General features: G+C 39.7%; 1 protein-coding gene across 1 annotated transcript; it reads left to right on the top strand.

The window, feature by feature from the left end:
* Positions 1-6,965: 6,965 nt before the first annotated feature.
* On the top strand, positions 6,966-23,201 carry ARF4 (ARF GTPase 4). The gene is made up of 6 exons (XM_073351490.2): positions 6,966-7,318; positions 17,856-17,936; positions 18,318-18,427; positions 20,603-20,674; positions 21,195-21,320; positions 22,242-23,201. Exons 1-6 carry the CDS (start codon positions 7,252-7,254, stop codon positions 22,326-22,328), a joined length of 543 nt encoding a protein of 180 aa, XP_073207591.1. The 5' UTR covers positions 6,966-7,251; the 3' UTR covers positions 22,329-23,201.
* Positions 23,202-24,342: the final 1,141 nt, after the last annotated feature.

The following is a 24,342-nucleotide window of genomic DNA, read 5'->3' on the forward strand; positions in this document are numbered from 1 at the left end:
GTATTCGCAAAAAGAAAAGGAGTACTTGTGGCACCTTAGAGACTAACCAATTTATTTGAGCATAAGCTTTCGTGAGCTACAGCTCACTTCATCGGATGCAGCATCCGATGAAGTGAGCTGTAGCTCACGAAAGCTTATGCTCAAATAAATTTGTTAGTCTCTACAGTGCCACAAGTACTCCTTTTCTTTTTATCTTTAAATATTTAACTGAAGCACTCTATGCTATCTTAGAACCGTGTAAACTGGCACCAATTATGTCAGCCTATTACCACTTGACTGAAAATATGTATTTTTGTAAAAGGAAATAAATGTCAATCTTTTGGAATGTTTATTTAGGTTTCTTGTTCAGCAAATCACATGTCCAAATTATCTCCTGCATTGAGGAATTGTTGAAGCTGTTCAGCAGCCCACAGAGACTGTTCCTTATTTGCCCCTCTGCCGGAACCCTCATCATTTGTCTCACTGCAACAGCAGGGAAGACAGACCCTTACACACACCCCCACCCCCAAAAGGAGCATGTGATGGTGTGTGATTGGGAGAAGACTCCAGAGGGATGGGGAGTAGATGAGAAAGGAAGGGGAAAATTCTGGACAAGGGAAGCAGAGAAAGGAAGGAAGGTGATGCAGTATAAGCAAATAAGTGGTGAAATATTGGGGGCGGGGGGGTAAGACATTTTGGAGGGACAGACAAGGGAAGAAGTCCTAAGGAGCAGAAAAGAAGGGTAATGACCTCTGAGCAGGAAGGTGAGATGATGCCAGATGCTTCTGCCTACTTTTTGCCCTCTGAAAATGCCTGGGGGAATTGAGGAGACAATCTGCTTGGGCCTTCTGCAAGCTAACAAATAGAGGCATCAGTGACAGATATGGAGGTGCCCTGTGACAATTTATAAATACTGTATGTTGGCCTGGTTCCTGGGATGCTTAAAGTATGAATGTATTGCTTTTAGTGTAATAGGGGACTGTCTGGAAAAACGAGCAGGAAAGAAAAGAATGGCCAAATATAGTCACCTCTCAGCAAACAAGACAATTAAGGGACAATACAAGAACTATTAGTTTTGATGATTTTGCCTCTGTCTCCAGCCAACCTATAACAGTGGTTTTGACCTGGACAGAAAAAGGCCCACAAATACAAAAGAACAAAGCAACTCTGGGAGGATTAAAAGGGGCACCCTCAAGAGAGAGGCTGCAGCAGTTTAGGGGAAACAGATACACAATCCACACTGGGGATGTACAAAGAAGTTACACCTGCCTGGGTTACCAACAGGAGATGGTAAGATTTTAGATAAGATATACACTCTACATGTATGTCTATCTTAAAATCTTTTTCCCTAAAAGCTTTGTTCTTACTGCTAAAATAAACAAAACTTTGATTTTAAGGCTGTTTTGTCACTATATGCCACTGGTCACAAATTCCTGAAGGGAAGAACCACAGGTCCCTGAACTCAGTTGGGCCTGTAGGATAATAACAGTTGATATACAGGATACTGTACCCCAGGGCCCAGTCTAAGAGTGGGAGAGTTGTGCAATCCCACCTTGTGATAGGTAAAAATACAAGGCTTAATGCCTGCAGGCGTGCACTCAGACCTGAAAGGAGACAGAGGTGCAACTAGCTTTTGAACCATGACAGCAGCTATGGTCTGATCAGAAAACAATGGATAAAGAAAGGTGTGAGTGTAACAGTTCTGTATGGTTCTGCTGCGCAACCAAATTTCTACCAATTTTGAGACCCTGACCATTGATGATGATGTATATTCAGATTTAATAAGTCATGAAGTCAAATAACTAACTCAGTTGAAGTTTTATTTAAGTAAAACAATCAAGCAATACTTATTACAGCACTATACAGAATACAGAAAAGGAAACGTATACCAAATCTGAGACTGGAGAAGTGAGGTAGTGTACTTGAGTTCACTTATGACTAACTCCCCAAAACTCACCCCTTATATACTGCTCAAAACAAAGAAAAATCCTTTATTATGCTTGATCTTATTTTGATTCAATAATCCAGTAATATTTGTAACCAGTTTATCACTGTTGGGACCATGTGTGACCATAATTAGCTCTTAATACTTGGATATTAATCCATACATACCACGTGTCCCTTATCCATTTTGTAAAACAATTACAGAGCATTTATGAGCATCACTTATCAATTGCACTGTTTTGTCCATTACAACATATATCTATAACAGGTATGTCTTTATAGACTGTGTTCACAGAAAAGAGAAAGAAAATGAACTATTGATGGTAGACTTCTAAATTTCATGGTATATGATTTACATAATAGATAAGCTAAAGACATCTGTTCAACCAGTCACTATTTTATCAATTACAATATATATCTATAATCAAGTCATTATGATAGAAATCATCTGTTACAGTAATTCCTGATAACCTTAAAGCCTCTTTCAATGATGATCTTATTAATTGCTGAAAACATCTGCCTTGTGTAGGTTACAAGTGGTTCCTTCCTGGACATTCTTTAAGGGTCAAGAGTTTAGAGTAAAAAAGACACACAATCCATTATTTAACAACACACTAAGGTCTAGCTAAAATTTAGTATTATTGATAATGCGCTAGGGGCAGCTAATGTTCTAAGTAAAACAGTAGACAATAGAGTACAGGCCTACTAGGACTAAGATGTTCATTTATTTAAAAGAAAACCATCTTTAACAGTGTAGCCAGCACCTTTGGCTAACACAAGTTTTTGGGATTTCTGGTCAAGAAATCGAGTTTAATACAAAAATAATAATAAAGGATTAATATTTACTGTCCAGTACAAACACAGAAGCTTGCTTGACACTTCTCCCTTTGACGTTAGTTTCCACCCACCCCACACTTTATTTTGGTAACTGACCATGGAGATTATTTCCTTGAATTCCAGTGTTTGTTTGGGAATGGGCAAGTCTCTGACTTCTCTGCAGAACCTAGGAGCACCCCAACTAGTGCAAGAACATGAGAGCCTTGGGGTCTGAAGGGAAGTAATTTTAGTGTTTCTTTGTTACTGTGCAGGGCATTTAACTCCCCTAAATTTAGCTGAGCATACAGCTTTCATGAGATTAAAGACTGAGTGATTTGAACAAGAGATGGGCATGGACTAAAGCCTCAGATCTGTGCAGTGTAAAACTCTGAGGAAATCTGGACCTGGACTTCATTGGTTACTATCTCTACCTTGAACCAAAGCACCCACAGTACAGACAGAAGCCCACAGCAATAAATTAAAATAGATTTTTTTAGTTACAATTTTAAATTTTAAACAAATTTTAATTGTTTTAACTTTTAAAAAAATATTTTACCTTTGTTATTCAGAGCAGCATGATTTTAGATTTTTGCCCTTTATATTTGAACTTTAAGCCATGTCTGCGATTAGCACCTTGAATCACTACTGCTGGAGCATGTTCCTTCTGTCCTTAGGCAATATTTGCATTAACCTGCGAAGTGAAATGTTTGTATTAGAATAATTTTAAAATAAACTTTCTTCATTTAGTAATTTCTTGCTGCTACTTAAAAGCTCAATAAAGCTTGATTATTCTTCAAAGGTAAAAAATGTGCAACTACCCTATACTGTTTTCATTAGGGAATATTTACTGTAGTTACCCATTATATGAGCCTGTCATCGGAGATTGAGGTTCTTGATTTCATCTGTGATTTTTTACAAAATGCTTTTACCTCACAAGGCAGCTGTAAACTATTTAAATATTCAAAAATGGTAGCTTTAAAATGTTTCATAATGGAGGAAATTCCTGGAAGATGAGCTCTAAAACGTAAAGGGTGAAATCCTGGCCCAACTGAAGTCCATGCAAGTTTTGCTGTTGACTTCAGTGAGACCAGTATTTCATTCTAGATTTTCATCCTGCAATTTTAAATATATATAAACTAATGTTTAAACATAGCTAATGTAGTTTTGCAGTGTATTAACAGGAGTGTCATATGAAAGACACAGGAGGGAATTGTTCTGGTCTGTTCAGTACTGGTGAAACTTCAGTTGAAGCACTATCTGTCTATCTCTGCCCTTTAGGCCTGGGTACCCTTCTGCTGTGACCCAACTCCCTACCCTGCTGTGGGTGCATCTGTGACTCTCTTCTCCCCTCCCCCCCCAACCAGGCCGGTACCTTCTCCCAACCAACTCTCTCTGCCTTTTTGTGTGGGTATGGAGCTAGTGGAAAACTGAATGGGCTCAAGTGAATGAGCTTGTGGGGGGTGGAGGACACCAAATGTCTCTGAAAGCCACTAGTGTGAGTAAATCGAGCTCCCAGTTGAGTTATGAGTTTTAGGTTTCAAGGATTCCTAGAAGTGAAGTCTTCTCCAAGAGCTAAAGCAGCCAGAAGAATGGCTGGCCAGCACAGATGCAGCAGGTGGTGAGGGAAGGGGGTCAGAGTATGGGAAAGTGAGGATGCTTAAAGAGATGAGGGAATTGAGGGTGGTGGGGCAGTGACATTGCTCAGAGGTTGGGGAGAGGAGGTGGGAAGCAAGGAAGTTCCAGGGCATGGGCAATTCAGGATTCAAAAACAAAAGCGTTTCCCCATGATTTCTCCCTTGTACCTTTAAAAGGCCCAAGGTGCGAGGCTGCATCTGGGATTCAGCAAGGAAGTGTTGGGGATAAGCATCTGCATAGTTGTCCTGGAATTGCACTTTAGAAGTGGGAATGTGGTCACCAAAGAGACAGGCGAAGTAAAGTTGAGCAGAGATGCATGAGAAGAAAATGTGGGGGACCGGCCACATGCAGTTGGCAAAATGGCAGGACAAACAACGTAGAAAATCTGAGTGTAAAGCACAGAGAACCTGGAAAAGGTGAAAAATGTGGAAAGAGAGAGCCTGTTCCCTGTAGTCCTCTTTGTATGTGGAAAGAGCATCAACAACTCAGGAACATTGGAGGAACCTGATTGGAGATAAGAGGACCTAACACAATTAAGTGGCAACTGGTGGAGCAAGACCCTGGAGGCGGGGAAAGAGTCTGGGAGATCGCAGGACTCTGTGGGCATGGGGGTAGTCTGAGAATAAAAGGAGCTCAGAGGAAAAGAGATTATGAGACTGGAGGAGAGGAGCAATGTAGACACAAAATGGAGCAGGGGAGAAAGACAACGTGTGCGGGGGAGAGATTCATCAAGACAGTAGGAAAAGTGCAGAATAGACAGGGCTTACATTAGACTTGCTAGGACCCAGAGCAGAAACTAAGGAGGGGGACTCCCTACCCTGCCTCCTTAACGTGCTCACATATCTGCAATGTTTCTGAAGCCCAAGCCCTGCCACCTGGGGCTGAAGCCGAAGCCCGAGCCCTGCTATCCGGGACTGAAGCCGAAGGCTGAGCCCTGTGGTGTGGGGCCTGAGGTGATTGCCCTGCTTGCTAACCCCCTAACACCGGCGCTGAGTTTAGGAAGAGAAAAAGAAACAAAATAATGTGCTATACAAACTTACTTTTAAAATTTTGTTCATTTTGAATTTGATTTAATCATTACTGAAGAGTCAGATGTGTTTCATATACCCGCTGAGTAAATGTCTTTGTTATGTTATGGTCTTTTTACAACATGTAAAGGGAGCTCTAAAGACATGGACCTGGCTGCTGGGGAATACCTCAGCTGGAGGAGTGTTCTTGGGGTGCCAAAAAGCCAGTGTAAAAGCTCTCAGGTGTGGTATTGCCTCAATGACTCTTAGAGACTATTGGCAGCCAAGTGTAAATTAGAGGAGTCCTTAGATTTTCTTATTCATGTTAGGGCCAAGTACCAGAATGGGGGAGGCACAAAGGTAATACAAGGGCATCTTTGTCCCACTCTTTAATCCTGATGAAACAGAGGTTTGTTGGACCTAAAAATCAGGCCTAAATACGTCATTTTTAATTCATGAGTCAATACATGCTTAACATATGTTCCTTGGCTAAAACCTGCCCTATATATATCATTAAGGCTAAGATTTTGTCATGGCTATTTTTAGTAAAAGTTACGGACAGGTCACAGGCAATAAACAAAAATTTACAGAAGCCATGACCTGTCTGTGACTTTTTCTACTGTGACTCTATGGTTTCCCCTGCCTCTATGGTGGCTGGGAACTGTGGGGTTCCCCCTCTGCCTGCAGCAGCTGGAAGCCTCTGCTCATGGCGCCTAGGAGGTGAAGGATGACCATATTTCCCAAAGAGAAAACGGGATACCCCTAGCCGCTCACCTGAGGCGTCCCCCTCCCCACCCACACAAGGCTGTTGCCCATAGTTGAAACCCTGAGGGCCTCCTCAGGATGCTGTCACCTGTCGCTGGAACCCTGTCAGGGTCCTGTCCCTGACATAAACATAGTCTTAGATAGCATATATTGATACAGGCAAAATATTTCTGCTCTAATTGGGAATATGGTTCAGTTGATTCAAGTCTAAGTCCTTGCACATTTGCTGCCTTGTGCCCTGGTTTGAGGTGTTCCTTATCTTCTCAGCAGTGCAACTATTTGGGTGCTGAGTAGGCTGACCAGATAGCAAGTGTCAAAAATTGGGACGGGGGGTAATAGGTGCCTATGTGAGAAAAAGACCCAGAAACCGGGATTGTCCCTCTAAAATCGGGACACCAGATCACCCTAGTGCTGAGTGTTAACCTGAGGGCAGCAGGATTAGTCTCTGTGAGAGACATGCTGCCAAACCCTTCTTCCCAGAAAGGGCGGCGGCTAGGGGGCCATGGGTTAGGCCCACACAACCCCACTGGGAGAGAGAATGAGCAGAGCCCCGAGCACGCTCTATAGGTGGCCGTGTATAACCACTGACACCCTGGGCCGCAGCCTAGGGTATGGAGACTACAGCCCCCAGCACGCAGTGCGGCGCAGAGAGAGACTACAGTTCCCAGCATGCCACGCTCTACTCAGGCCAAGAGAGGCAGGGAGCTTAGGAACCTGGGACTGCATCTCCCATCATGCCCTACGCCAACGAAATGAAGCTATCGACGAGCACCTGGCGTATAGCACGCTGGGAGTTGTAGTCAGTCTCTGTTCGGAGGGTTTGTCCGGGTCAAGGGCTGGTGGTGGCGCTGCAGTGAGGATGTGGCGAGCATGACGTGATTTTGTCCGCGTTGGAGCTGGGGGCGGCCGTGGTGGCGAGCGTGACGTGGCAGAGAGCGAGCGAGGCTCCCCCGGACACAAGAGCAGCAGCAGTCGCCGCCGCCAGCAGTTGCTGGGCTGGGACCCCGCGGAGGGATCTGAAAGGAGAGACCGGCTTGGGGGTATAAACCGCTGCCGCGCACACACTCCGCCTGCTCGCCGCCGCCGCCGCCCAGCCCGAGCCGCCATGGGCCTCACCATCTCCTCGCTCTTTTCACGTCTCTTCGGCAAGAAGCAGATGCGCATCCTCATGGGTAAGAGAGAGACCCCCGGACCCGCCCGGCCCTGCCTTCCGTCGCCTGAGGGATCCCGGCCTCTCGGGCCGCGCTCGCCGCATCCGCCGCCCCCTGCTTGCCGTTACTCGGCCTCTCTCGTGTAGACGCGGCTGGGCCCCTGCGGGGGGAGGGGGGATGTTCCGTGTGGCTGTTGGGGACGCTGTAGGAAGCGGCTTGGGGCTTGCGAGCCGCCTACACTGGCGCAGGACGGCGGGGCGGGAGGAAGCGTCTGTCTGTGTGCGCCCTTCAGGCCTGGGTACCCTCCTGCCGTGACCTGACCTCTTGCCCCGCCGTGGGTGCGTGTGTGTCTGTCTCCTCGGGCCTGCGCCTTCTCCCAGCCAGCTCCCGGCCTGTCTGCGTGGGCATGGGGCTAGTGGAAACTGAACGGCCTCAAGTGAATGAGCTTGGGTGGGTGGGTGGGTGGGTGGGAGGGAGGGGCAGTGTGCTCTTCCCTTTATTTTCTTTACCTACCCACCCCACAGTGCTGTTGGTGGGAGATTTTTAGTCTTTTTATTAGGAAAATGTCCTACACCCTGCTCCCACCCTCCCTGAGGCTTGTAGCCAAGGTAGGGGTTATTTAGCACCGTGTGTGTGCACGCGTGTGTGGGCCCACACATGATAAAATAAGCATAGACTGTAAAAAGAATGTGAAACTGTAACAGGTAAATGCCATATCTGATCATTTTGTGAAAGGATTTGATATTTGAGGAATGTCTCCTCAGTTCTAGGAGTTCACTGGATTTGCGTGTGTCCCCACCCCCATCTCCTATGTGTGCATGCAAATCCAGTGAACTTGAATTAAAAAGATCTCCCTCAAAATCTATTCCCTTTACATATATTAAGTATCACCTTTACCTATCACAGTTTAAGCAATGTGGCTGTTTTGATCATGATGTGACAGGACCAAGTGTGCTAATGTATCCTAAGAGCTCCAGAATTTGACTGCTAAACAGAAAGCATTAATTTCCAGGAATTCAGCCATCTTTGCTCATTTTGTTCTGAGCAAGAATGTTGCCTTTAATCACAAATTCTGGTGTATCTTGCATATAGGATTATAAAAATACAAATTTTTGTATCTAGTTAGTTTTATTAGGCCACTGTCTGACCACAGTTACGTTGTGGCTCTTCTGAAATGTATTGTGTAACCAGTGGCACGGGAACATTTTTTACAGGGGGGGTGCTGAAAGGTCATGGTCCCCACCCCAAACTTGTTAGCTCACTATCCACTTACTCTTGTCCGTGCCCCTGCATACCCCCAGAGGTGGGGGACACGGCCAGGGGTAAGAGGGCCAAGGCTGGGACCCTGCGTGTGGGGCTGGTGGCTGTCAGGACCCCAGGTGCAGGCCAGGAGCGGAGTGCTGGGCCGGTAGCCCTGGGATCCTGGGTGGGGGGTGGCTGACAGGACCTCGCATAAAAACTGGGGTGCACTCTAGTTCCTGCGCCTATGTGTGTAACAGTTCAAACCAAGCTGTATTCAATGTTTCCTTTCCTCCCATACCCAACTTTATACACTCCTTTTCCTACAATTGTCCAGCTAGGTGAATGGGGCTTTTTTCAGTGCCTATCAGTTGGTCTTTAATTAGCAGGAGGGGTTGCAGTTGAGTAATATAAAGAGAGCTTCTTGTACCATGGCTCAATCCATTGCCTTTGCCCTACATCAAACTTCTGTTGGCTAAAGAACTGAGAATGGAATTGGCTTCTAACTGTTGGCATATCAATTTGGGCCCTAAAAATGTTTGGATATGCATTAGAAACAAGAGGTAATAACCACCTCATGTGCTCTGCGTATGTATAGCAGACCTACTGACATCAAGAATAAATACCCACCCCAACCCTTGAAAATGATTCTGTATTCATAGGATATGAAAGCCAGTATACACCAGTTGACATTTCACCAACACTTGTGTAGCAGCTTTTTTTTTTTTGCAGTGCTTAAATTTGTTGATATTTTAATTACTTAAAATAAGAATTTAAACCTGAGATGACTGTATCCTTTAATGTAATTTTTGCCTCTCTATAAACAGCATAGTAAATATACAGTAAAAATCTTTTTTTAAGAGAACTACTAGCATGTCAAGCTGACTTCTCATATACAATTCTAAATGACTAGGTATGAAACCTTGGAAAAGATGGTTGTAAGGTAAATATTGACACTTGCAGCACTATTGTTTTTAATCTTGCAGAATGATGAGAATACAAGAACAAACTGTGTTCTTGAGACCATAATAGTTCATAGCACTTCAAACACTTTATCCGTAGTAATTCAGCTCTAACACAGATACAGACTAATAAGTCAGACCATCCAGTAGCTGTTTGGACAACATCAAATGAGGTTGGTTTTTTTTGTTTGTTTGTTTGTTTTTGTTTTTTTTCCTGTCATGGTTTTTAAGGGTTTGACTACCCTACAAATACAAGTGGGTCAGGGGACATGGTTACTACATATTTTCATTATGTAGTATAGACAGAACCTGTTTAAGGTTTTAGCTTGGTTATGAAACCTGGTTAGATGCCTCTACACTACAAACAGTGTTATGACAAGCTCCTTTGAGACAGTTGTATTTGTAGTATGGAAGGAAGGAGATATTTGTAAGCAGGTGTCCACATCATAATTTGCACCCCATTGGTATTTTCTCCTTATCTATTCAGTCTAAGTTTAAAAAGACTAAATTAGTTTCTGCCTCAAAAGTGATTTTGACTCAATTTTGGCACATGGGCTGGTCTGTGTGGTAGGAGGGTAGGATTTTTAATTGTTGCCACTTGTGTTTCAGATAGATATGATTTCAGTCTCCAGAGCTGTCAGTCTATTTCCTTTACCTGAGTGAAATTACTTTTTCTAAAAATAGATTTGTTTATTGTGTGTGCTAGAAAATAAACATTTGTTCAGTGTTTGTATGTAATATACTTCAAACACCATAATACTGACAGAAGTATTGCAAGCAACTTTCTTTTACTCTAATACTTCTGCAAAACACTAACTTTTACAGAGTTAATCCAGAGTCATGGCACATACTTCGTGTTTAGTTTTTAATACTTTGCACTTCATCACGTATTTTACAAGCTTACTAATTTTATGGTGTAAGCAAAGAAAAAAATTTTTTAAAAAGATTAGGGCTATCAATTAATCACAGTTAACTCATGCGATTAACTCAAAAAAAGAAGTGTGATTAAAACTATTAATCACACTGTTGAACAATAGAATACTAATTGAAATTTATTAAATATTTTAGGATCTTTTTCTACATTTTTCAAATGTATCTATTTTGGTTACATCACAGAATACAAAGTGTTCTGTGCTTGCTTTATATTATTTTTTGTTATAAATATGTGCACCGTTAAAATGATAAACAAAAGAAATAGTATTTTTCAATTCACCTAATATAAGTACTGTCTTGCAATCTCTTTATCATGAAATTGTTACTTACAAATATAGTGGGTTTTTTAGCATAACTGCACTTCAAAACAATGTAAAACTTTAGAACCTACAAGTCCGCTCAGTCCTACTTCTTGTACAGCCAATCACTAAGAGAAACAAGTTTGTTTTACATTTATGGGAGGTAATGCTGCCTGCTTCTTCTTTACCGTGTCACCTGAAAGTGAAAACAGGCATTTGCTTGACACCTGTTGTAGCTGGCATCGCAAGATATTTACATACCAGTTCACTAAAGATTCATATGCCTCTTCATGCTTCGGCCATCATTCCAGAGGACATGCTTCCATGATGATGATGCTCGTTAAAAAAAAAATGCATTTTATTAAATGTGTGACTGAACTCCTTGGGGGGAGAATTGTATGTCTCCTGCTCTGTTTTACTCGCATTCTGCCATATATTTCATGTTATAGCAGTCTCGGATGGTGACCCAGCACACGTTCATTTTAAGAACACTTTCTCTGCAAATTTGACAAATTTCAAAGAAGATGCCAATGTGAAACTTCTAAAGATAGCTACAGCACTCGACCCAAAGTTTAAGAATCTGAAGTGCCTTCCAAAATCTGAGAGGGATGAGGTGTGGAACATGCTTTCAGAAGTCTTAAAAGAGTAACACTCCAATGCGGAAACTACAGAATCCTAACCACCAAAAAAGAAAATCAACCTTCTGCAGTTGGCATCTGATTCAGATTATGAAAATGAACATGTGTCGTTCCACACTGTTTTGGATTGTTATTGAGCAGAACCTGTCATCAGCATGGACGCACGTCCTCTGCAATGGTAGTTGAAGCATCAAGGGACATAAACTTTAGCGCATCTGGCACGTAAATATCTTGCGGCATCGGCTACCACAGTGTCATGCGAACGCCTGTTCTCAATTTCAGGTGACACTGTAAATAAGAAGTGGGCAGCATTATCTTCTGCAAATGTAAACAAACCTATTTGAGCGATTAGCTGAACAAGAAGTAGGACTGATTGGACTTGTAGGCTCTAAAGTTGGACAATGTAGAAAAAACCAAAAATATTTAAATAAATGGTATTTATTATTGTTTAATCACGCTGTTAACTTTTTAAAATCGCTTGCCAGCCCTAAAAAAGATATAATAATCTCCTAATGGCAACCCCTAACTAAATTTATGATTAGGAGGATAATAGTCAATAGTGCATTATGTCACAAGTGGATTTACAAAGCTGCTTAAAAATCATAATTGCCTCATAGATAAATATTCATACTTTGCATATTTATATATCTCTATATTTTAAAGGGCTGACCAACCATTTATATTCTTGTGTGTGAGGAAGGGAAAGCACAGTTCCAACTCTATTTTACAGATACGGGGTTAGAGTTCAGATATTCCTTGGTCCCAGTGTTACTTTTAGTCCATAGTCCAGGGTCTTTCAGTAACGTTAATATATACCCATGTTTTTCTTCATATTGCACCTTGCAGAATCATAATTATATCATGTCACTATATTCATCAGCTGTTAGTATGGCTATGCAACTATCTATCATCTCTGAGACAATAGATTGCTAAAACATCCATCTTCCGAGAGGCATATTAGCTTTTCAAATTTTAAGCTGCTAAGTAACAGGGAAACAGACTATCTTATTAACTTTGGCTATTTCAAACACAAGGACAATTGCTTTTGGGGATTTTGGGAATCCCACCTGTGTGGTTGAATAGTAACAAACCTGTAACTTACCAAAAAACACAACCCACAAACCTATAAATAGCCATATTAACAAGCCTAGCCGCAAATCAAGGGCATGAATTGTCTGTTTGTAACAGCCCCTGTAAAACATAATGAAGAAATTACAAGGTAGAACTTGTTTATATCAATGTTAAAATTAAAATTTCAGAATTTTTCTTATCTGTGAATATGAATCACAGATGATTCATATGAATATGAATTTGGAACATAGTTCCTGCTTCTTGGGAAATCTGAGTCTGGCTTCCACAGTGTATTGTTCTTGAATATATTCTATTTAAAAACCAATCCCTAAATTTTGTGGTTACTTGCGTAAAGCTTTGTTCATGTTTAGATCACAGGTATGCCATGTCTAGCTGGCTTAGGCTGGATTTAAAAAATGAAGAATTTACCCACAGGGCAAAACTACTATCTCTTTTAGGATATAGAATAGTAGAATGGTGTAAAATACAAAGTGGTGATAAAATCTTTTTGGAGGGCACTTAGCTTTAGGCAGTGGAATTTGGTTGGCTGAAAAGAACAGTCTGAGATTATTTTAACACTGAGTACATGTGAGTCTGTAGAGGGAACTGAGTGCAGATATATAGGCAGTTAGTTTAATGGCTTCTGAAATGTGCTTGTTCTGGAGAAAGGGCCAAAAATACCTTTGGAGAAATGCTTAAAGGAAGTAGAGGAAAATGTAACATTCCAACCAGACAGTTGTAAGTAAGCTATATAATTCTTTCAAACAGTTCAGAGGAGTTGCTTATCATGCATGCAACTACGAGAGCTGTAAATAAGTATGGTGCTAGCACTTATGCAGGTACCATGGGGCTGTAAAGGTGACTAGCAGAGTGGAGTTCCTGGGAGAAGTGCACTGCAAGCCTGGGATTTATAAGTGACTTGAAGAAACTATAAGTAAAGTGGGGCGGGGTTCTTGAAATGGATAAAGTAGGTAGGCATTACAAAGATCAAATAGGTGCAAGGGCAAAGCTGTACCTGCCATGTGACCCTTAATTACTATCTGAATGGCTCTGTCTCAGGACTTCATAAACAACTGTCAACACACTTGTATTGTGTTGAGATTACATTAAACCTTAGTGGGAGAAAGAGCTAAAAGTTAATATTTCTGGAAAAGAATCCTTTCTCTTTCAGATTATTTTGCATCTTGGTTATATGTTTCTGATTTATGACTTGGTGTTGGGGAATGTCAGAGTTTTTTTTCATGTAAACTTGGGAGAGTTGTTGTTAATTGGAATTCTTAACTATCACCTTTTGTGACAGACAGTTGACTTACCTATAATTTGATAGTCAGAGGACAAGTTTAAAAATATACTCATCAAATGTAAAAATCCTATAAATCAAATGTGGTGGTAAATACGTTTCAGTCTCTTAGGAGAATAAGAACAATTGCAAATGGTGGGACTGAATAATTTGTTTTAGAAAGCTGAATACTGAAGCACTCTTAAGAAATTGGCACATGGTAACATGTAAATTGCCAATTTTTTTAGTAAAAAAATATGCATATTAGCTGAAATATATAGTAAATCATAACTGTTCAAATTATGTGATTTTGATACTCTTAAAAGTTATTTAAAAATCTAAAAGGGGAATAATTTATTTGCAGCTTGTAATAAGGAAGTTTGAGGACAGGGGTTGGCTGTATTGGTGAGGGGGCTGGCAATAATGCAAACTTTTAGACTTCTAGCTTTGCTAAACTGATAATAATCCAATAAAACTTCTTGGCATTTGAACTGGGAATCTGTTTTACTGCCATATTGTGATTTCTTTTGTATTCATGTAAATGCTTATATTTTCACCGTGAAAGTTCCTGGAAGTCTTAAGTCCTTTGTTCAAAGACTTGCAGGTAAGGCCTGTTCTTGGTGTTGAGTATTTCTCTCCTAGTATGCTACAGAGCATTTTTCATCATGGTTGGTTATCTTTCACACGTGTGAGCATACAAGATTCCTTCTTGACAGTCCAGTATTGCCAACTCCAAGAACTTACATAAAGAGTAGGTACTCACAAAAGAATGATCTTGTTGTAAATCATGAGACTTTGAAAATGTTGAGTTTGATTTATTTGCCATCTGGGTTTTGAGTCTTTAGGATACAAGTGGGTCACATTTTTAAAGTTTTTTATTATTTTTCTGCTACTGTAAGAGCTGGAAACTTTTTTTTTTTTTTTTTTTTTTTTTAAGATGAGTTGATGTTATCCCATAATCATATAACTGAGTTTGGGTTTACAAAAAAAACAACCCTGCATTTCTTAAGTGAGCATTGGCATTTCCTGACCACTGAGTTTAGCTTCTTGTTTGTTTTCAAGGTTGTCAAACTTACTGATGTTACAGTTTTTGACAGGTTTCAGAGTAACAGCCGTGTTAGTCTGTATTCGCAAAAAGAAAAGGAGTACTTGTGGCACTCATTGGATGAAGTGAGCTGTAGCTCACGAAAGCTTATGCTCAAATAAATTGGTTCGTCTCTAAGGTGCCACAAGTACTCCTATAGTTTTTGAGGAATTCAAGTATATATTTTGAACTGGTTAACCTTCTCTGCATAATCTTAATTTTCATGGAGTAAATTCCATCTTTTCTGTTATATTAAGGCTTCAAGAGGCAGTCAAGTATTATGCTTGTTTCATATGTGGCTTCTCTGAAGGTCCAGGCATCTTCTCTTCCATTTCGAAATGCTCAGTAAAGTGGCTGAGGTCTGAACATCTGTTTGTACTGCAATTTAAAGACCTGCGTCTGGCTCAGGTCAGTTGGCTCAGGCTCATGAGGCTTGGGCTCATGGGGCTATAAAACTGCAGTGTAAATATCCAGCCTTGGGCTGGAGCCAGCAGTCTGGGACCCTGTGAGGGGGTAGGGTCCTAGGCTCTAGCCTGAGGCTGGACATCTACACTGCAGTTTTATAGCCCTGCAGCCCAAGCCCCATGATTCATACCCGCTGTGGGTATTTAATTGCAATGTAGACATACGCTGAGAGGTCAGTCTTGGACAGCGATACCTTGGGTTATTAGTCATTATTTCGGTACAGGTGATAGATTTGAAGAATTGACAGTTGCTCCTTTATAGAGTCCCCCTTTGAATATTACCCAACACTTCACTGTTGTAGGAAAAATGCTGAAACAATATTGGCAATTTTAAACTTTGCAAGTTCATAGAACTATTTCAGTGCAACCTACTATTGTAGCTAATCATCTAGAGGAATGGATGGGGTGGAATATTGGCAGTCTGAAGGGCAAGCATTTAGAAATCACAAAGACACATTTAGAGAGCTCTTAAAATGGAATTCTGAGAATTTTCTTTTACCTAAAGAAGTCTTTTTGACAAAAGTATAATACATGGCCTTTTGGCTTTACAGATTCCAAGATCAATGAAAGCAGTTGATTTTCTTAAATATTATCTTCTCAAACTGTAAATACATTAATTTGTATAATATCACTATTCATAAATGTCTAAAATACTGTAAGATGCTTATAGGGAGGTTTTGCAAATGGAAAATATACTGTAATTAAGCAGTTAGCATCCTTTGAGAAGGAAGAGGTTTTTAAGGGTCTGGTTTCATTCTGCATAAGTGGTTGAGTAATCTGAAATTACATTATATTACAACACTATGAAAACTGCCTTATTTATCAGTGTACAGCTTGATGTCAAACACCCCAATATGGAGTGTAGGACGGCTACAAAAATAGCAAGTAAGACATTAGTTCAAAACATGCTACAGTATTGGAGAATGGGTATAGTAATACAAGAAAAGGTTGCTGAGTATGCTGATACTACCAGAAAGAGTTTTGGTGTTTGTTTTTTATTTTTTAGTTCTCTCATTTTTGTTTGTTTGAGAAAAGTGTTCCCAAAGTTCTACTGAAAGCTCTGAGTTTCTCAAATGGTATTTTAATTAAAATGGTTGTTGCATTTACCCATTGAACACTCATTCTTGCAGTTTACTTCTTAAATAACATTTATTCATGGACATGTGCAGTAGGGTATAATACATTTCCAAATGTGTGTTGAATTGGTTTTCTGGGACAGAGTCTAAATTCTAATACTTCTCAAAATACGTATCAATCCACTCAGCTGACAGTATTTGGAAACACCATGATAGACTTCCAGATATTTATTTGCAAAAGCTGCTCCTCTTAAAGTTCTGTGGGTACATGTCCACTTAAAATACACACACATTTTTTAAATGTACAAATAGAAATAAATTAAAAATCAACTCAAAAAGGAAACAAACAAACCCCACATCACACCACAGTCTGCCTGGAAGGTCAACAAACTAGAGTTTTGTTGGAGCAGCAAGGAAGCAAATTCCAGAGCAGAGTTCAGAAGTGGGGACTGTTAACCCGAACAGCCCAGTAGACTAGAATAGTGTATGGAGACATGTATTATGGGTAGCCATGACAAAACCACGTAGGGCTTCTATATAAAAAATAGTTTGCGTTGTTCCAGAAAGTAAATTGTTCAGTGTAGTCTGTGGATCACAGGTGTTATATGCTCTCCATATATGGAATGTCACTAAGGGCTTGTCTACATTACCGCTTGAGTTCATGTAACTTGCATCGCTCAGGGGTGTTATGTCACTCAACAGGGTGGCTTAAGTTACTTCGACCTTAAGTGGTGTTTACTGTGCTATGTAAACAGGAGATGCTCTCCCACCGACATAGCTTCCGCCTCTCGTTGAGGTGGAGTAATTTATGCTGATAGAACACTTTCCTGTCGGCATAGCACGTCTTCCCCAGATACATTACAGTGGTGCAGCTGCACTGATGTAGTGAGGTAGTGTAAAATAGCTCTAAGTGAGCTGCTGCATTTCATGTTAGCTGAAACTTTGAAGTGGTCAAGAGTAGTCTCAGGTGGGGCATGCTGCAGTAGCCAGATCTGAAGGTAATAAAGGGATCAATAACAGACAAGGTCTGCATTTGAGAAGAAAGAAAGTAGCTTCCAATCTGATGCTGAATAAGTGAAGGAGGAGAGAGAACTTCTGGCTGCTGCCTAGAAAATATTGCAAGGCATGTCAAATACATGAAAACCTGCTAGAGCAAAACCTTTACATGTAAACTGCAAAGTTTGTTTAAAAACAAATGAAAACTCCTACTAGTCACTTACATGATGCCTGAAGAAGAAAGTTACATAGCTTTCTGATCATGTAAATGGAGAATGGAACTCTGGTATTAAACTTGAATTCTTAGCTGATTGGCTTCTGCCTCAAGTGATGGGTGGAGAAGGAAGGAAAGAAACATACTTGGTGAATCCACCTTTTTTTGGGGTGCTATTTAGGAACTTACCCGTTGCTCACTGAAAAGTGAATCCCCACCCTGTTGTTAAGTGGAATATTTGTCAAGAGCATGAATTAGTTAATACTGTGAAACTAAAATTAAACTTTATATATTTTTTTTTAGTTGGTTTGGATGCTGCTGGTAAGACAACTATCCTGTATAAACTGAAGCTAGGAGAAATTGTCACCACAATTCCCACTATTGGTAAGAGAACTAATGATTGCTTCTCATTGAATTACTAATGTTAAATGTAATTGAACTACAGAATCATTCACTTTAAAATCCTCAATTCTCCTGAGGGAGAAAAGACCTAACTATTTTTCATTGTAGGACCTTTGTTTCAAGAGCTAGTTTGTGGGGTAGTGGGAGATACATGTTCCCCAGAATAGAAATTAGTATCGAGTTGGACTCTTAGTCCCAAATTTCATAAAATGAGAATTTCTTGATCATAACAAAAAAGAAAGTGTGTGTGTGTGTGTGTGTACACAAGACAGCTCATCTAGCTTTCTTTAGAAAGTAAAGTTGCTATTTTTAAGAGGACAACTGACAGATTTACTATTTAACCATTTTTTTCTTTCTTTTTAGGTTTTAATGTGGAAACAGTAGAATATAAAAACATTTGTTTCACAGTTTGGGATGTTGGTGGTCAAGATAAAATTAGACCTCTTTGGAGGCATTACTTTCAAAACACACAGGTATGAGTTCTGATGTTTTACAAGTAAAAAAATTTGCACATACGTTCATATTAAAATGAATACCACTGTGTACAGTATCTCCAGAAAATGGTCTGCCACCATTTCCATTTTCTTCTCATGAGTTGGTCCCTACCATATCTGCTGGAATTCTGAGGATCCTTGGCTTTTTTTGTTTCTGTTTAGCTGGTGTACACTATATACTTTTGCCATCATAGCATTGTCAGTCAGGGATGTGAAGAGGTGTGATTCCTCTAGTGTATATACAGTTATACCAGCAAAACTGTATTTTTAGCAAATACTTGTTTTTTCTCTAAGGGGAAGGGGGAATTGTAATTTTACTATGCCAGTACAAGAATAGTTTTGCTGGTATAGTTGTATCCACACTAAGGCTTGGTCTACACTAGGGCGGGGGTGGTGGCGAGCAAGTCGGTCTAAGTTACGCAACTTCAGCTACGAAAATAGCGTAGCTGAAGTTGATGTACTTATAGCTACTTACCGTGGTGTCTTCACTGCGGTAGGTTGACTGCTGATGCTCCTCCGTCGACTCCGCCTATGCTTCTAGCCCTTGTGTGGAGTACCAGAGTTGACAGGAGGGCGCTTGGTGGCCGATTTATCACATCTTCACTAGATGCGATAAATTGACCCCTGCTGGATCGATCGCTCCAGAGTTAAGTGTAGACATGCCCTCGGATATATCCACGTTAGGAGCACTTTGCTGGTGCATTATACCAGAATTCCAATAGCAGTAAAGTACTCCTAGTGTAGACATAGCTTAATATAGTCTGACTGGGATAGACGGGATTCCCATGAGGGACCTGCCAGTGTTGCTCCTTGAAGTGCCAAAGGGTCACTGAGCTATGTGATGGACTTTCTCACCTCATTAAATTTGATGCTTTGTCTGCTAACCTCCTGAAACTGAAGAGGGACTTCAAGTAAAGAAGTAAGTTTAATGCCTAGCTGCCCTTGTAGGTATTTCTCTTTTAACCAAACTGAAGACAGATAAGATACATTTTTACTTGGAGTAGAATAAATATGTATTAAAAATGTGCATGTGAATATTCTATACAATATGCTTAAATACAAGTTCTGTTTATTGGGCTCCCTTTGCTTATAAAGTATCTAAAAATGTTCCTGGAAAACCGTTAATTGGGGTAGTGTTGCTGGTTGTTTGATGATCGGGGCAATGTCAAGTTCACTTCACTGCTTCTGTCATCACTGCAGGGGATTACAATGTGCTTTTTAGGTAGTTAGTGGAAAGACAAGTAATTTATCACATTTCTATACACCCCAGCATCAGAGGAGATTCATGCTTGTTGCTCTGCTTTGTGCAGGATTGTTGCCAGGAAACTTATGTCTGCAGTAGCACAGGCATGATCCTGGGGCATGTACAAATAGGAGTATGTGGTGGAATGTGACTAGACAAAGGGACTGGCACAGCGTATCAGTTGAGGACTAAAAATGTTATCCTACTTACATCTTCAGACCTACTATGGAAGCATCACCAGGGACCTTCAAAGTGGGAGAATCTGCTTCTTCAGAGGAGGGTAGGCTGGAACTGTAAGACTTAAAATCCCCACCTGAAGGAGTGGAAGGCAGTATGGAATAAGCTCTTTAAAAGAGAAATGTCAGTGTCGGAAGTGGTGTTAGGAACATTTGGTAAAACACATTTCTTAAAAACTAAATTATACTTAAAAGGGTTGAGAACGCTCAGCTTTATAGGATGGAGGACATTTTTAATAGTGTCTAGATAACGTGTCTTTGGTGCAATGGAACATATGAAAATAAGGAAAACTATCACAATTTGGCCAGTTATCTTTCCCTGAAATTCTGATATGCAGATTACAGTCTGGGAATTGTAGCCTTGTTTGTGTGTGGGGGTTTTGTTTTTTGTTTTTAAAACCTTTCTGTTTAAGTAGCCGAACTTAATTTTCACAGTGTATGTTCATGTCATGTCTGCGGATGACCTAGCTGACTGAAGAGTCTACCTCATGTAGTCGATGATCTTTCTCTGTATATGTTAATTAAAAGACTACTACTTTTTCAAACTTGCATTTCTTAGGGAGGGAGCAGCCAGAACTGTACTCCTTCACAATAATTCATGTAATCTTTTTCTTAGAACACCACTGTATGCTTAAGTTTTATGGCGACTTATCAAAGCTGCTTAACTTTTTGCAGGGTCTCATTTTTGTGGTAGATAGCAATGACAGAGAGAGAATTCAGGAAGCAGCAGAAGAACTGCAGAAAATGGTAAATATTAATATCTTTTGGAACAGAATTGACATCTTCTGTATTTACTTTACCAAGTCAGCTTTTCTGCAAATGGTGAATATGCCGGTTTTGCTGAAATTTCAAAACCCTTGCACCTTCAGGAAGTCTTAAAACGTGTATTGTAGACCTTTTTTCAAATAATTCATCACTACTTATCTAAAATTGTTTAGAACATGAGTGGACTCTGGTTGAGAACTACTAATGACTTCACCCAATTCCTTTGGGATGTAAAACCCAAAAGAAAAGTAATCTGTTGACATTGAGCTGTCGATACAAATTAGATCTAAACTGCTGTTTGAAACAATGTTGCTTTACCTACACTAGTGCAATTTGTACCATGGGTACTTGATGATCTCAATCAGAAGCTACTCACTGTGATTTCAAGAGTGAGAATGAAAAAGCTTGCAGCACTTTGTCCTTTATTTCTTAATTGCATCTCTAGATGCTTTTTACAGTAATTAAATGGAAAAATAACTAGCATGGTCTCTTATCCTGTTAGCTTCAGGAAGATGAGTTGCGAGATGCAGTGCTACTGCTTTTTGCGAACAAACAAGACTTGCCAAATGCCATGGCAATCAGTGAAATGACAGATAAACTAGGTCTTCAGTCTCTGCGTAACAGAACTGTAAGTACTAAAGTTTGAGTCAAATTTTTTGTAAGCAAATGTACTCTTTAAGTTTTAAGCTTTCATTTTTTTTGCCCCTCCTTGAAAAGATGTAATGTGTATTTGACATGCACAAAGTGTTATTTCTACAAAAGAGTGACGTATAAAATACAAACTCTGTAATCAAGAGCAAATAAAAGGCTTCATTATTCCTTTTTTAAATAGGAAGGTACAACCATTACAGACTATTGAATATTTTGGGGCATGTTTTAACTTTGTGTGTTGGCTTTACTCTACTCTTCTGTTTGTTCTTTTGAAGACAGACTGAGAATGGAATTGTGTCCAAGAGTTTTTAGGGAACAATCTATGATAAAAATGCCCTACAGGATATAAGGGAGGCTTCATCTACACACAACTTTTATTGGGGGCTTTTAAATCACTGTTTTATATAATTCCTCATTGCATTTTTTTGCATCACTTTACCTCTTCATGTTGACAGCTGTGGCTTATGTCATTATGAACTGGTTTTAAAAAGAGAGAGGTTAAATCATGTAGTAAAAATTCCTTACCTGTGACCTCAATAGCACCTGATTAAAACAAAGAATTTTAATTTACAAAAATTCTTTACATTTTACACTTTTTATTCATCTTCAGTTTCACTTTTGATTCTTGTGCACTAATATAATGTGTCAGTATTTGGGAGGTAGACATAGCAGGAGATTCTTCAAAACCCAATAGCTAATTTAAAATTTTTTCTTGAAAATATCTTCTCTTACTGTTAGGCTTTGGTGGTGGTGGTGTGAAATAAGTTTTGGAAAAACATACTTGTTGGGATCAAACTACATTATATCGTACCATAAGAATTACACCCTGGTAGTATGTAGGAATTCAGTATTTTAAAGTTCACATTTCATTTTATTTTATATTTTTGTTCCTTAACAGTGGTATGTCCAAGCGACCTGTGCTACACAAGGAACTGGTCTGTATGAGGGACTTGACTGGCTGTCAAATGAGCTCTCAAAACGCTAACTCAAACTGGATGACTTTCTCACCAGGGACATGTTTGATATAAGTGGTCTAGGCTTGTTACAACAAAATTAGTTTGCATCTTGGTTATTAAACAGTATCTGGAACGGGTTTGGGCAGGATATTACAGCGTTTCAACTTATTTTGTTGCCAATTATTGTTTACCAAGCTATATGTTGCAGAAGTAGCAATATGCTTGGGTTTAAAAAAAACAAACTCCTTAACTTGGAAAAAAGTGTATCTTCTGATTTTTACTTCCCTTGTTAGGTTAAATGCCTGAATATAGTTGTTGTGACACCTTTAAAATCTGTTTTGAATACATTTTGAGCCCCAATAAATTAAGTAATGTTTTTTAAAGATTTCCTCCCTGCTACTGATACTTAGTTTACTGATACCTTATTATTTCATTCCTCAGACAGTCTGCTGATTTAAAAATGTAGCATTCCATTTATATTTATTTCTCTCCCTTGCCAAAAAAAGACTTGTTCCAGCCCAAAAAATGCTCTAAAACACTATTCAGACCTACTGCACTAAGGAACATTTTATTAACCTTGGGTTCCATCAGCCCAACTTGCCTTTGTGTGAATTGGATTTGATGGGTAGCATAGTTCTGTGCTGGTTGCAAAGAGCTCACGTTGAGGTGGTTTTTAATATTCAGCAGATTGTCTTCCTTTATATTGTATCTTTTTATGTTGCATGTTGCTTTTGGTATCAGCCTGAATGTTTTCGCCCAGTGTATAATAGTTCTGCTGAAGTTTTACTGTTTATTGGTGAACATATCTTCATAAAGAAAAATTTTGGAAAAATCATCAAACTCAATGGATTAGTTTCTTCATAACCCACTTGGAATTATTCCTAATAAAATGATAAAATGTATAGTTTTGTGTATGCTCTTATTGAATCTTAAAATTGTGAAACTGATACGAACATTTGACAGTCTTATTCTTTTTTCCATAAATTGAGTTCTGTAGTTTGTGAACACAAATCTCAGATTTTCAATTTTTGAGGAAGGGTCCCTGAAGATGGGCAGGTAACTTGTATACAGTGCAGTAGGTAATTGTCATCAAGGCTTAAATAATTCTGTAAGTGTCTTTTTTTGAAGCTGTAAATCTAAAAATCCTTTTAAGATGTTCAGATATGAAAATACTAACAGTTAAAATTGTAATAAAACAAATACAAACTGCCCAAAAAGCATGCATGTCTGTTTCATAGTTGTATGCACAATGTGGGTTGCAGTAGCAAAGCAACAAACAAGTTCTGGTGGTGCTTGCATGAAAACTTGAACATCTATAGGGATTTATTCTGATGCTTTAGTAATGGTAGCAGCAACCTGTTTTGGAAAATCCAACCAAATCCATGGGAGCTTCACCAGGTCCTTCCTTGCTTCCTTTTTCTCTTTCCTCCTCCACCCGAGAGACCCATCTGAACTTTAGAGTAGCAGCTTGCGATGTAAAACAAATGAATTCTTGCTTGACTCCATTGCCATTAGTGCTCAGAGTGTTCTGAATATCCAACAGATGTCTTTCCCGCTTCACTGAGGATTTTTGGCATTTGGGAGACGAGTTCTGATTAACTTCCAGAAGATAAAATATAAGTCTTTACTTTTTATCAGTGCAGCTGTTCCACAACCATATTCTTACAATTCTCCAGATTTAGCTAGTCATGTGGGATGGTGGTGGAATTTTTTTGGAAATAGCAGTGTTGATTAAATGATGCAAGCCTTATACAAATTTATTGATAAGTGTGAGGAACATGGGAAAGCTATATTTTTTTATTTTATTATTTTTGTTAATGAATATTATATGTACTTCTGTTTGATTACTATCCTGCTGTCTGCTGCTTGGGTGCAAAGAGTTAAATCCATCCTGGGTGGGGGGTGGGTTGTTTTTGTTTTTTTTTCTTTTGCAACTCTGTGGAAACCTAGCCAATAGCTATAGAGAGGTAAATCTCCAACACTTAACAATACTGATTTCAGTTCCTTTGAAGGTTTATTACTACCATGCTCTGATCAGCAGAT

This window comes from Lepidochelys kempii, chromosome 7, assembly GCF_965140285.1.
Source record: "Lepidochelys kempii isolate rLepKem1 chromosome 7, rLepKem1.hap1, whole genome shotgun sequence".
Lineage (NCBI taxonomy): Eukaryota > Metazoa > Chordata > Testudines > Cheloniidae > Lepidochelys > Lepidochelys kempii.